At 42.5% G+C, this 12023-nt stretch overlaps 1 protein-coding gene across 1 annotated transcript in view; it reads left to right on the top strand.

Annotated features, from left to right (window-relative positions):
- The window catches only part of LMO7 (LIM domain 7), a 200835-nt gene that overhangs the window by 98784 nt on the left and 90028 nt on the right, over positions 1–12023 (top strand). Inside the window, exon 5 of the mRNA XM_080799836.1 lies at positions 9006–9112. Within this exon, the coding sequence (XP_080655962.1) occupies positions 9006–9112 (107 nt within the window). The remainder of the gene's footprint in view (positions 1–9005; positions 9113–12023) is intronic.

Here is a 12023-nt window from a genome sequence, read left to right as displayed (position 1 = left end):
CTTTTAGACATGTCTCCTTTCCTGCAAAATGTCTGTTGGGGCCTTGGTAAGAGTCAAGACAGAGAAAAATAGACCAGGTAATATCTGTAGGTGAAATCTTAAGTAGTTGAATAAAAATGCTCAATTTTAAGGAGCTAAATGGAAATCCATGTAAACATGGAGAGGAGTTTCTGCAGTTTGCCTTAGAACTTTGTATTTGCACTATTTTCGTTTAAAACAAAAAGGATGGAATAAAAACATGGGAAAAGTAGTCCTCTTTGTGGACGTTGGAACAATAAGGTATAGTTAATGGACTGCATATAAAAATCTGCAATTTAAAGTGATCTAGGGTCACCAGGGTCCAGCCGTTTTATAGTATCTGCAAACTCAATCATGCGTTTTATACCTTTATCCATGAAACTTCCTTTAATAGAATCACATGACTTTCATTTCAGATTCTTCACATCCACCTTATTTTATTCCAAATTTCACTAGCCTCCTGGCCCATTAAAACTCACCGTTCATCTTGCTGTGAACTGTGATGTCATTGTGAACTGGTTGTTGCTATTGTATGGCTCAGTTAGCCAATGGTTTGATGGATGCCGCAATGTGAAGGGCCCGTGGTCTGTAATGAGAAGTAAGGTCGACTTACTGACCACTTGCTATAGCCTAAAAACCACCAATCACACGTCTGTTTCCTCGGTAAAAATCACTGTTACTGTCATTTGCCAAGAGGGCCGTCATTGGTGACCCAAGTCATTGTTAGTGACTTGGACAGTTAACCACATCTGGAGTCCTCTTTTGAGTTACAGGTGTTTCATCTTGAGAAGGGAGGACCTAACGAACAGGAAGCTGTCTTCGAGGAAGTGTGACGGTTGTCCTAGGAGGAATGGCTCCCAATAATGTCCACGCTCTAATCCGCGAACCAGCCAGTGTGTTGTGGTGGTGGCACATTGGGTTCCAGGGAGAACTGAGGTGTAAATCTGTTGACTTTGAGTTGAGGAGTGGATCGGGATTATCCAGGTGGGCCCATTATAATCCCGATGGTCCTCATAAGTGGAAGAGAGATCGAGAATTAGTTGGGTGGTGGTGTGACAGACTCAGGCTTTGAGGGTGGAGGAAGGGGCCTCTAGCAGATGGAAAAGATGAAAGAAATGGATTTTCTCCTAGAGCCTCCAGAGGAAATGGAGCCCTGCCAACACCTTGATTTTAACCAGAGGAGACTGATTTTGGACTTCCGACCTCCAGAACTGTAAGACAATACACTGGTCTTGTTTTCAGCCACCGACTAGTGGGGATTTGTTTCCCTCGTGGTGAAAACGAACATAGGGCTTAAGAGCACAGACGCAGGGATTGAACTGCTTGGTTTGAATGACCTCAGGTTTGTCACATACCTCTTAGGCCTCAGATCCTTCATGTGTAAAATGGGAACAAAAAGACTTCGTATGATATTTTACTGTGAATTGGAGATAATTTGCATAAAGGATATCAGCATGCTGCCTGGCATACAGTTAGAACTCGGTGAATGTGAACTTGAGAAAAACAGCTATTCAGTGGAGGGCCAGTTGGGACGACAGAAGAACTGAAAAGTGTCACAGAGGGTCAAGGGGTGTTGAGAAACCGGGGCTATCTGAAGAGAAGCTGTGAGGCTGGGGCAGCGTGTGGCGTGTATGAGGCAGGAGAGCTGTCTAAGTAGCTAAGGGCTCCCGTGGGAGAAAGACGAGAATTTAGTTCACATTAAGTAGGCATACTTAGGATCAGTGTTTTACAATTACAGTGAGGGAGTCTTTGGACTTTTTTTTGACATAGAAGTGATGAAAAGTGAGTCAGCCTCATAAAGCAAGGAGTCCCTGGGGCTGGAAAAGCTAAAAGAAGGGCTGATGATCCAGACACGTCACCTGTGGAAGTGACTCTCGGAAAGCCGGTGGGAGCAGCCGTGCTGAACGGAGTGCAGATTCCCAGCCAGCTCTAGGCTAATACTCCATGTTGTTCTCCTTCATTAAATGTACTTCACTGCTTCGTATAATGTGTTTTGGCATCATCATGACATGTTTCTTTAAGCAGCTATGTATTTGTTTTACTTTGGAACAGAGAGCATGGATAATTTGAGGACAGAACATTTTTTTTTTCTTTTATTCCCATTTTGTCCACCCACTTTTGGCAACCACCAGTCTGGTTTCAGACAGAACTTCTTAAGCCTCTATTTCAGCATTTTGTGTCCCTTCCCTTCCCTTTCCCCTCCCTCCCTTCCCCTTCCTTCCTTCCTTCCTTCCTTCCTTCCTTCCTTCCAACAGAGTAGATAGGTTTTAGAACTCCTTCATTTTTGATGTATAAAGTTTAATTCGAACACCATGGAAGACCATACTTAATCCCTGCTGCAGTTGGACAAAGCCTGTTACTGCTTCTGTGAAGTTAATTGTAACCCACGTTGATTAAGCATTTCAGTAACTAGCCCTTCAGCAGAGCCCGGCCCTCGTGCCTTTGACCTTCTGCTGCCCTAACTTGCCAGGGCTCGGTTCTGCCTCTCGGTATGGTTCCTGCTCCTCCTCTGCCAAGCAGTGCTGGAGAAAAGCATGCCGTGATTTATCATGTATAATCCCCTGGGCCCTCAGTGTCACCTGGCAATTGCTTTTAAGCATTCCTAGTTGGTTCTTACTCCTATCCTCACATGTGATGGAACTTGACTGCTCTCCTTGTCCTCAAATCCTTTGCTCTCAGCACATGACTGAGGCTCTTTGCAGAGAAGCAGCTTAGGAAAATGTGCTGTGTGCTTATCTCACAAATAACCTACTGAAGTTGGGTGTGTGTGTTTTCCTACAAACTGTAATTATCCCATGCAGGGGTTAGTAACACAGCTTCCATTTATTCACCAAGCCACGCATAAGGAGATGACGTCTCTAATAATAAAACTCGTACCACTGATCAAAATTGCAACCACACCACTTCCTTCATAGAAACTACATAATCGAAATGCACATTTGGGTGTATCGTAGTCACTCCGTGGTTGGCAGTTGCTTTAAAATAATTCTGAATGGTCCCAATTAGTATATTACAGGAATGGAATTTGGGGACTTTTGGTGATGACTTAATGATAAGCTCCGTAATCCCTAGGTGACTGCTGCTCTTCCTAAGGAGAAACACTGCTATCAATCCTAGTTGGAAATATTTTCCTTATTTTGTTATTTGCCACAAAACGATGTCTATGAAGATTCGAAACCCCTGGGATTTTCTTAGCATGTGGATTCTGATTGAGCCAGTCCAGGGCGGAGCTGGAGTCTGCATTTCTAACCAGCTCCCACGTGATGCTGATGATCCCACGTCAAGGACCCCACGTCAAGGACCAAGAGGCTGGGCCAGCTGTTCCTAGTTGTGTCGTGAGCATCACCTGCGGGGTGACTGTGTGCTCCCTCAGCTGATTCCGATGTGGCTCACTGGGGACTGCTACTCTAACATAGAGATTTAGGTTTGGTTTCTCTGCCTCAAACTGTGGTTACAACCTCTTGGTTTTTGGCATATAGTTCCTAACTTTTTGTCACTGTTAACTCTAGGGACAGGAGACAGGGGCTTTGGTGCTATACTGTAAATAGAAAAGGAATTGAGGTCACCAAGCTTCTTGGCCTTCGACTTAATTAATGCATCCCATGTGTGCCCAGGGTCAGAGGAATTGGATGATGTGCTCCCTTTTTTAATCAAAAACTCTTGCTTGAAGTGGCATTGAAACTTACTGGAAGTAACAGGCCAGAGTGAGCACCTGAGGAACGTTTGGTTCATCGATGGGGCCCACTTCCAGGTGATGTCATTCCAGCGCCGTTGGTTTAAGGTGGTGACTGTGTGGCCCTTGTTGCCTCTACGGTTATAGCCCTGAGCACCGTTTTAATCTTTTTCAGAATCGGTTAGGATTTTGGTCTTATTCAGGGCTTCTGTAATAGGTCTGAAGGTGAAACTGAGGGTGAGGCTGTGAAATCCTTTAAGATCTTGGAAAGATCTGAAGTAGTACCTTGGAAGTCTGTCCTGGCAAGCTGTAGGGCTTCTAAGAGCAGAAAGCGGATGTCCCTCTGTCATCTCTGCAGACTAAGACGGAGAAGGCTTCTCTGGTGGGAACTTGTGGGTGTGGCTTTTCTCTAAAGAGTTTAAGTGCAGTAGGATTCATCACGGTATTGAGGGAATTGGATTTGCAGGAGCAAATACTGTAAAAGTAGAGCTAAAAGGGCAGAGGATTACCAAATGAAAAGACCTTTAGTTCCCCCAACCTTCACAGGGAGGAAGCGGACTGGAAGAGCTACATACTTGCAAACACAAGCTACTTCGCAAGGAAGTAAAAGGTGATTATGAGGTGGAATCACGAGTCCAGAGAGGGAAGTGGAAATCTATGGGGTGTTTGCTGGCCTTCGATACTATGAAGGACCTTCCAGTCTATGCCTTGCAGAGTTTCTGTGGATCAGCAACTCCTGTGTACCTTAATTCCTCTACACTTTGAACTAGAGTATGTCTAGAGGTTACCCTACACCACTGTATCTGAGTGTGTGGGGAGGGTAACTTGTCACTTTAGTTCACTGATTTTTCACCTTGAGAGGAACTGTGTTCAAGGGCTACCCTCAAGGATCTGCACTTGAGGAGCCTCGTGTAAACTTGGATCTGGTTCAGATGAGATTCCAAACTTTGAGCTCACCTTGCAAAGGGGTAGCATTTCCAGGACTTTGGGAAAGGGTTCATGTATTTTGCATGTGGGAGGGACATAAATCATTGGGGCAAGAGAGTGAACCAGAGTACCTGGTCCTCAGAGATCCCACTCCTGCTCTTTCTGTTCTTGCGTGGTCCTCCCTACATTGAATAGGGCTGCCCTATGCCACCAGCAGGAAACTCAGGAAATAATGATGTAGGACTTGGAAAGATAGTCCATGAGACACTACAGCTGCCATCTTACTTGCTTTCGGATCATTCATTCTGTCCGGCAGCCTCATAGAGAAGTGTGTTTGGTAAAGAATGCAAGCTTCCTGCCAATAACCAGCCCCAACTTGCTGGCTCTGAGTGTACCACCTTGGACACGGCTGCTTCAAGCCCCAGGAAGGTCCTAGGTGATTGCAGCCTGGCCTAACGTCTATAGCTGCTTGGAGACCTCCACACCAGAGCCATCCAACTTGGGTTACTCCCGAATTCCTGATCTTCAAAGACTATGAAATCATGTCTATGGTTTTAAGCTGCAAGTTTTGGGATAACCTGTTCTGTAGTGGTAGATAATCAATAGAGGTACCCTAGGGGACTAATGGAATCCTGGGAATATTGGTAAATTTTTGTGGATTCCTCATCTTTCCTCAGTTGTGAGCAAATAGTGTTCCTGACTCACTCATCTCTCTCTAATTCACCCTCGTTGCTCCACCTGTCATGATTACTTTGTAAATGATTCAAGGCTAAGGGTGGAGAGGGTTTGGGGGAGACTATGAAAATCTTAAGTCATCCTGCCTTGTCGGTTTAACTAGTGTCTGCTTTTTTTTTTTTTGTTTAAGATTTTATTTATTTATTTGACAGACAGAGATCACAAGTAGGCAGAGCAGCAGGCAGAGAGAGAGGGGGAAAGCAGGCTCCCCGCTGAGCAGAGAGCCCGATGCGGGGCTCGATCCCAGGACCCTGGGATCATGACCTGAGCTGAAGGCAGAGGCTTTAACCCACTGAGCCACCCAGGCGCCCCAACTAGTGTCTGCTTTTATTCACGTCGTAGATAAACGACTCTGAAAGGAGCTATTGCAGATCTTCTGGGACCCTCGTTTTGTTTTTGTGAAGCCACTTGTGGTTCTCACTGAGTAGGAAGTGCAGAAGTTGGGTGCAGGCTTTTGACATGAAGTCTTGAGGGTTGGGTCAAGGGGGGCTGGCTTCCCTCCTCTTGCACAGAGCTGTGTGCCCTAGGGAATGGGGTGCAGATCCAGAAACGACTCATTTCACAGATGAGGAGAGTGGGGCCAGAAAGGCTGATGAATGTTTCCAAAGCCACACAGTTGGTTAGTGGCATAGCTAACTTGGGGTCCTGGCAAACAGTCCAATGAGAAGATGTTTCATGTTCGTCCTTTGTTTTTACTTTATCTTTGCTAGTTTCAAGTGGAAATGATCCCATTAATGAAACTAAATGCTTCCCTTTTAATATGTTGAGTGGGGTGTGGCTTTATGATGTTCCAACAGACATTAAAATTTTATAATTTTGTATCTCCCCTTAGGCAACTCTCTGCCTAGGTCTTTTGAAATTGCAAAAAATAAATTACCAATAGGCTCAAGTCCAGAAAGCAGAATTTATGTGGCAATTCTGATCTTAATACAACTTGTTCTTGCTGTATAGGCCACGTGGGGCCGTGTTTATAAAGCTCATCTGTTTTAAACCTGAGCATCATTGAGCTCTTTTTTTTCCTTTTTTTGGTCTTTTTTTCCCCTCTTTTCTTTTTTTTTTCTCTTTTTTCCTTTTTTTCCCCCCTTCCTTTTCATCATCATGGAGCTCTTTAAGAGAAATGGCGTTTTAATGTAATGGCTTTATTTAATACTAGAAATTAATCATTATCTATTTTTATTGTCTCTAATTAATTATAATCACTTCAGATTTGAAGTGGTTTCTTTCTAAATAGGTGGATGGGTTTTGAGGCATTTTTGTCTTTATTTATTCTTATCGATAGCTACATAATTGTCAACTGGATACATACTATTATGTCTTTAGAAAACACACGTAGAACCATTCTGGCTGTTCATTCAATAGGTTTACTTTCAGTTTAACTTTGTCATAATGTTTCATAACATTTTAAACATTCAGACCAAATTGAATTTGTGGGAAGACTTTTTTTTCTTTTTTCTTTCCTTCCTTTCCTTTTTTTTTTTTTTTTGGTGGGACGAGTTCTAATGGTTTATTCTTCCTCTTTAGAAATGTGCTTTTCTTCCTGTAGTATTTGGGGTACTAGGACACCAAGCCGTCTGTTCTTGTCTGCTTCTTTGAAGCCCAGTTTTAGAACTGTTAATTTGAATGATTGAGTAATGTGATAGTATAGGTTTTTAAAAATTATGTGAGTTTAACAAAATGATCACTTTTGCTGATTCTGGAATTTTGCCAATATGTTATTCTCCCTTTTTTCTACTAAGATTGAATACCTTCCATTGAGTTGTTCAACTTTTGACTTATAAATTCTTTTAATCTTCAACCTCTTACTTAAAATGATCATGGATTCCACAATGGACAAATTACGGGAAGAGCCCCAATGTCCATCAACTGACGAATGGATAAAAAAGATGAGGTAGACACAATGGAATATTACTTGGCCTTCAAAATAATGAAATCTTGCCATTTGCAATGACGGGAATGGAACTAGAGTGTATTATGCTAAGTCAAATGAGTCAGAGGACAAATATCATATGATTTCACTCATGTGGAACTGAAGAAACAAACAGGTGAATGTATGGGAAGGGGAAGAAGAATAAGATAAAAACAGAGAGGGAGGCAAACCGTAAGAGACTCTTAACTATACAGAACAAACTGAGGGTTGTTGGAGGGAAGGTGTGTTGGGGGATGGGCCAAATGGGTGGTGGGCATTAAGGAGGGCACTTGGGATGAATACTAGGTGTTGTATATAAGTGATGAACCACTAAATTCTACTCTTGAAACCAATTCTACACTGTACACTAATAAATGTGAATTTAAATAAAATCTTGGGGGGAAAAATCAAACAATTGTGGATTTCAGCTTTCAGCTGGGTAGTTCACGCTGCCTTTAACTGATAGTACACTAGGATAACCTCTTATCTCGACAAACACTTTGTTTTGAAGGTCCCTTAGTATCTGGTAGTCAGTATGGCTTTTCTCTTGCCATACATTTGCTTACCCTTTCCCTAACCCCCCCTCACTCTCTCCAGAATCTGTGCTGCTGAATTTAGCCTCTTCATCCTTGCTCCTCTATCATTCCCTCCTACTTCGCTGGGTCACCCTGCCTCTTCTCGTGGGGATGAACTTCTCCTGATGGGATAAGAGTCATTGTCTTTCCCCAAGGGGCAGCTGTCTTCTGGCTCCTCACGGCCAGCCGCTAGGGAGGTGAGGTCTCAGGGAAGCCCTCTCTCACGACGGATGTGGCGGTGCCAGTGTGCCAGTGCATGGATGCATGTTTGCATGCTAGCAGGCCATTCTCTTCCCCGAGAGTCCTCCCAAAGAGAAGGTAAATGGTCCCCATGCAATCTTCACAAGCTCAACCTCCTAAAGGAGAAGAGGGCAGCTCAAGCGGAGTCTGTTCACCAAATGTGTGTCTGAGGTAGCCAGTGTCTGGGCAGCCGGTGACAGGAACGGAAAGCACTGGTTTGTGAAAGGGGCATTTGTGTTTTTGAAATTAGCTAGGAGGACAGCCTAGATTTTCATTCTTTCTGGAGGCCGTTCCTGAGGCAGGTGCAGGGCATGAGTAATGTACCACACCTAAACTATGTGACTCGGCCAATGAACGTTCGGCTCCTTCTGGGTCCTATAGTGTGGTTTCCCTGTCTGTCAAGAGCCGGCTCGGCAGCTGAACCCAGATTCCAGGTGTGGTATTCCACAGTCGTTCTGCAATTTGTAATCATAGAAACAGAATGTTCCTCCTCTTATTTCTTCCCTGCCAACAGTTTCTGGGTGGGTGAATGTCAGTAGCTGGAGTTATTTTTAAAGAGGAGAGGTGAGGCTTGTCGTGCAAAGCTGGGAAGAGGGCGTTTGTTTGCAGAGCAGAGCTGACATCAAAGTGTAGATTACTGCTCAGTGGCTAGGCACTTGTCCTGTAACAGGTAATGTTTAACGTGCCGGTCACAAAGATCACAGAACAACATATGCCCGGGCATAAGCTAGCACTACCGTTTATGCTCTGCAAGACTGAAAGGCTACACATGCCCGTGTAATTAAAAAAAAAATGTATGCATTGGTCTTGCTGCCTCCTTTTTTGCTGGCTGTAATTGGACTTTGAAGCCTAGAAGTTCTATCATAAAAATTTGTACCTTTGTTTGAGAAGAGAGCTCGGCTAAGCAATCACTTTCCACTTCTTTTCACAGGATAATATAAACGTTTTTTTGAAAGCTTGTGAACAGATTGGATTGAAAGAAGCCCAGCTTTTCCATCCTGGGGATCTCCAGGATTTATCAAACCGAGTCACTGTCAGGTAAGTTTCACTGGTTTGTTACATATTTTTTTTTCAGCTTAGGGCTTGTGGCTGAAGTGCAAAGAATTTCTGAGATTTTATGATTACTGAAAAATCGTTCCTCTGTCTTCCTCTGTTCTCATTCCAAAACTGATTATTTAAAAAATAGCTTGGGGATTGTGAATGTGAAGCTGTCTGTAATTGAGACCGTGGCATGTTGTTATTTTAAATCTCTATACTAACTAAAATGGTAGTTTATATTTTAATGCTTGTCCAGCATGGTAGTGTTTGGTGGCTAATGGTGAGGGTACACATTATAGAGTGACTTTACAGGTTATATTACAGTTTATAGAGTAAAAATGTGGTCTTTATATATTTGGAATTAAGACTAACAAAAATGAGACTGGGACAGTGGTTAAAGAGACTTTCTTTTGTAATTTGGAAGGCAGTGGTGCCTGGCACCAACGTGGAGCGCTAAGGACCTTGTCAGTTGTGGATGATTTCTAAAAATAAGCTGTTTTTCACTATTTTAATAGTATAGATGAGAAAGTGAAAGTGGCGGTGAAAGCGTGTGCAGGTGTTTCTGTTGTGTTTTAGATGGAAAATGGTGTCATGTAGGAGTATATGGTTTCAGGAAATCTGGTTTTAAGCTCCTGTGAGATTATTTTCCCCCCAATAAATCTAATTTCCTTTCAGTGAATCAGAATAAACTTGTGTTACCAGATAATCGTGACAGGGAAATGATTTAATTTTGTAGGAATGACTACCTCTTTATCATGGCCCTTAAAGCTAATTAACATTTTTTAAAAGGAGAGAATATAAACACCTTATTCTAGCCGTAGAAATAATAGAAATGGAAAAATTAGTTTCTACCATTTTAGACAAAGATTTAGTTTATATGGTTGATATCCTGTTGTAATAGCTTTAAAAGCTATTTAAGAATTGGTGGTAAAATCTTAAAAATGGCCAATGATTTTTCTTAAAGAAAAATAACCCTGTGTATAAGTATCATAGTACGCATGGTCTTTTAGTAGTAAAAGCTAAAAGTCCAGATAACATTCATATTTTCAAAGCCTAACAGTACATATTTTTAAGCGATCAAGCCATTTTGAACTTATATGCTTCTAGTTCTGTTGAATTAGTGTTTCTAAATTACACAGTCTTGTTAAGTGCATAGCAGGGATGGGTCTGTCTGCATTTCTGATTAATTGGAAGATAGTTTGTTCCTAAGTTTCATCACCAAAATGGCATGTTTACTTATGCAGTACTGTGAGATCATGCTTGATATCCATGAAAATAACCGCATGGATGACTTTGATTTATTTTTCCTGATCAGCCTTCTCTAGGGGCTTATCTGATGGGCAAATAAAGTTTTCACTTAGAAAGTGCTTTATTCTTAATGAACAGGGACAACTTAAGGAAAACATCCCCACACCCCCACCCAAATCACAGAAGGTTTTGAAACTGTAGCAGATGTTTGAGTAGGCTACTGATTAGGCAAAACATGTTTGTTGGCTTCTAATTCCAAAAATGCTCTGAACAAAACCTGCCTGGAGCTGGCTTCATGAGATGTTGGGTCTAAAGTGTTTAGGAAAAAAAATCAGTACCTGGGTTCAGTCTCGGAAGGAAATTAAATCACTGACAAACTGAAACTGGGAGGTCACGTAGTTAGAGCTGTAATAGGAAGTATGCAGAACAACTTGTTTCAGTGGAAACCACAAGTTCATAAAGGTGTGCCTAGGTAGTACTAGCAGGAATGCCTGAGAGCCTGGGCTCTGCTTAGGAACACTTCCCCTGATAATTCTGTCTTGTTGGACCAGAGAGCACAGGGCTTGACCCTGGGTCTACCGCAACAGAAGCCGGGAGACCCCCGTTCTTGAGACCTGTGCAAGCTGACAAGTGGCTTATTCAAAAATGTTGGCCGCAGCTCTTCTGCTCGGAGATAGCAGTTTTATAAAAGGAAGCAAGTTTATGGGAAAACAAATTATTGGTTACTAAATATCCGTGTATTTCTTAGTTTTTAGTTTTCTTAATACAATGCGGGGAGTTCTGTAGGTCAGACCCCGTCCTATCATTATTGTAGATTAAAGGACTTGGTGTTGGTTAGACCAGTGGTTTTCAACTGGGAACAGTTTTGTTCCCCCAGTGGACGTTTGGGAAGGTTGAGAGATAGTTTTGTCACTACAGTTGGGCTGGGAGTGCTGTCGGCATCTCGTGGGGCAGGAATGCTGCTAACTACCCGTCAGTGGACAGGATAGTCCCCCAAACAAAGAATTTTTCAGCCCCAAATATCGGTGGTACTGAGGTTGAGAAACCCTGACTTAGACTTTAAATTCCTTATTTCCACTCTGCCTGCAAGTTAATCCTGTGGAAATGAAGGCTACTGACTGACAGTATATTCTGCTAAAATGTAACTTTTTGCTTATATTGTTATAATAATTTATGTATTTCCATGCTAGTATGTTTGACCATTTAAAAAGGGAAGCTCATTATCTCTTGAGTGTGAGTAATGTGTTTTTTTGCTCATCTGTATACATTAAAACTAGCAAAAATGGGGCAAAGTACTCAATTATTTTAAATGCTCTATCAGAGCTCGTCTGGTAAAGCTTCCTGAACAGTTCATAGACGTGCTGCGAGTGTGATCTAACATGCGTGTTTGCATGACACGCTGAAAGCAAATAGGAGAGGTCAGTCAATAAGCCTCCATGCCGGCAAATGGGAGGTATTTCTTGTGAGAGGGCAGCGACTAAAAAAAAAACCACGATGGCACACAGAGCCCAGGAGAGTTTTGTGAGGTAGGAATGAGTGGCAGGAGCAGAGGCAACCAATTTAGAGAGCTGTTGCTCCTCACTGATTTAAAAAATCCGGACCCTAACTATAAAAACTTATTTTCCAGCAACTACAGATTTGCAATTTACTTTGCAATAAAAAC

The sequence above is a fragment of the Martes martes genome (genome assembly GCF_963455335.1).
Source record: "Martes martes genome assembly, chromosome: 3".
Classification (NCBI taxonomy): Eukaryota; Metazoa; Chordata; class Mammalia; order Carnivora; family Mustelidae; genus Martes; species Martes martes.
The sequence above is the reverse complement of the archived record's forward strand: the minus strand, read 5'-3'. Positions and strand labels throughout refer to the sequence as shown.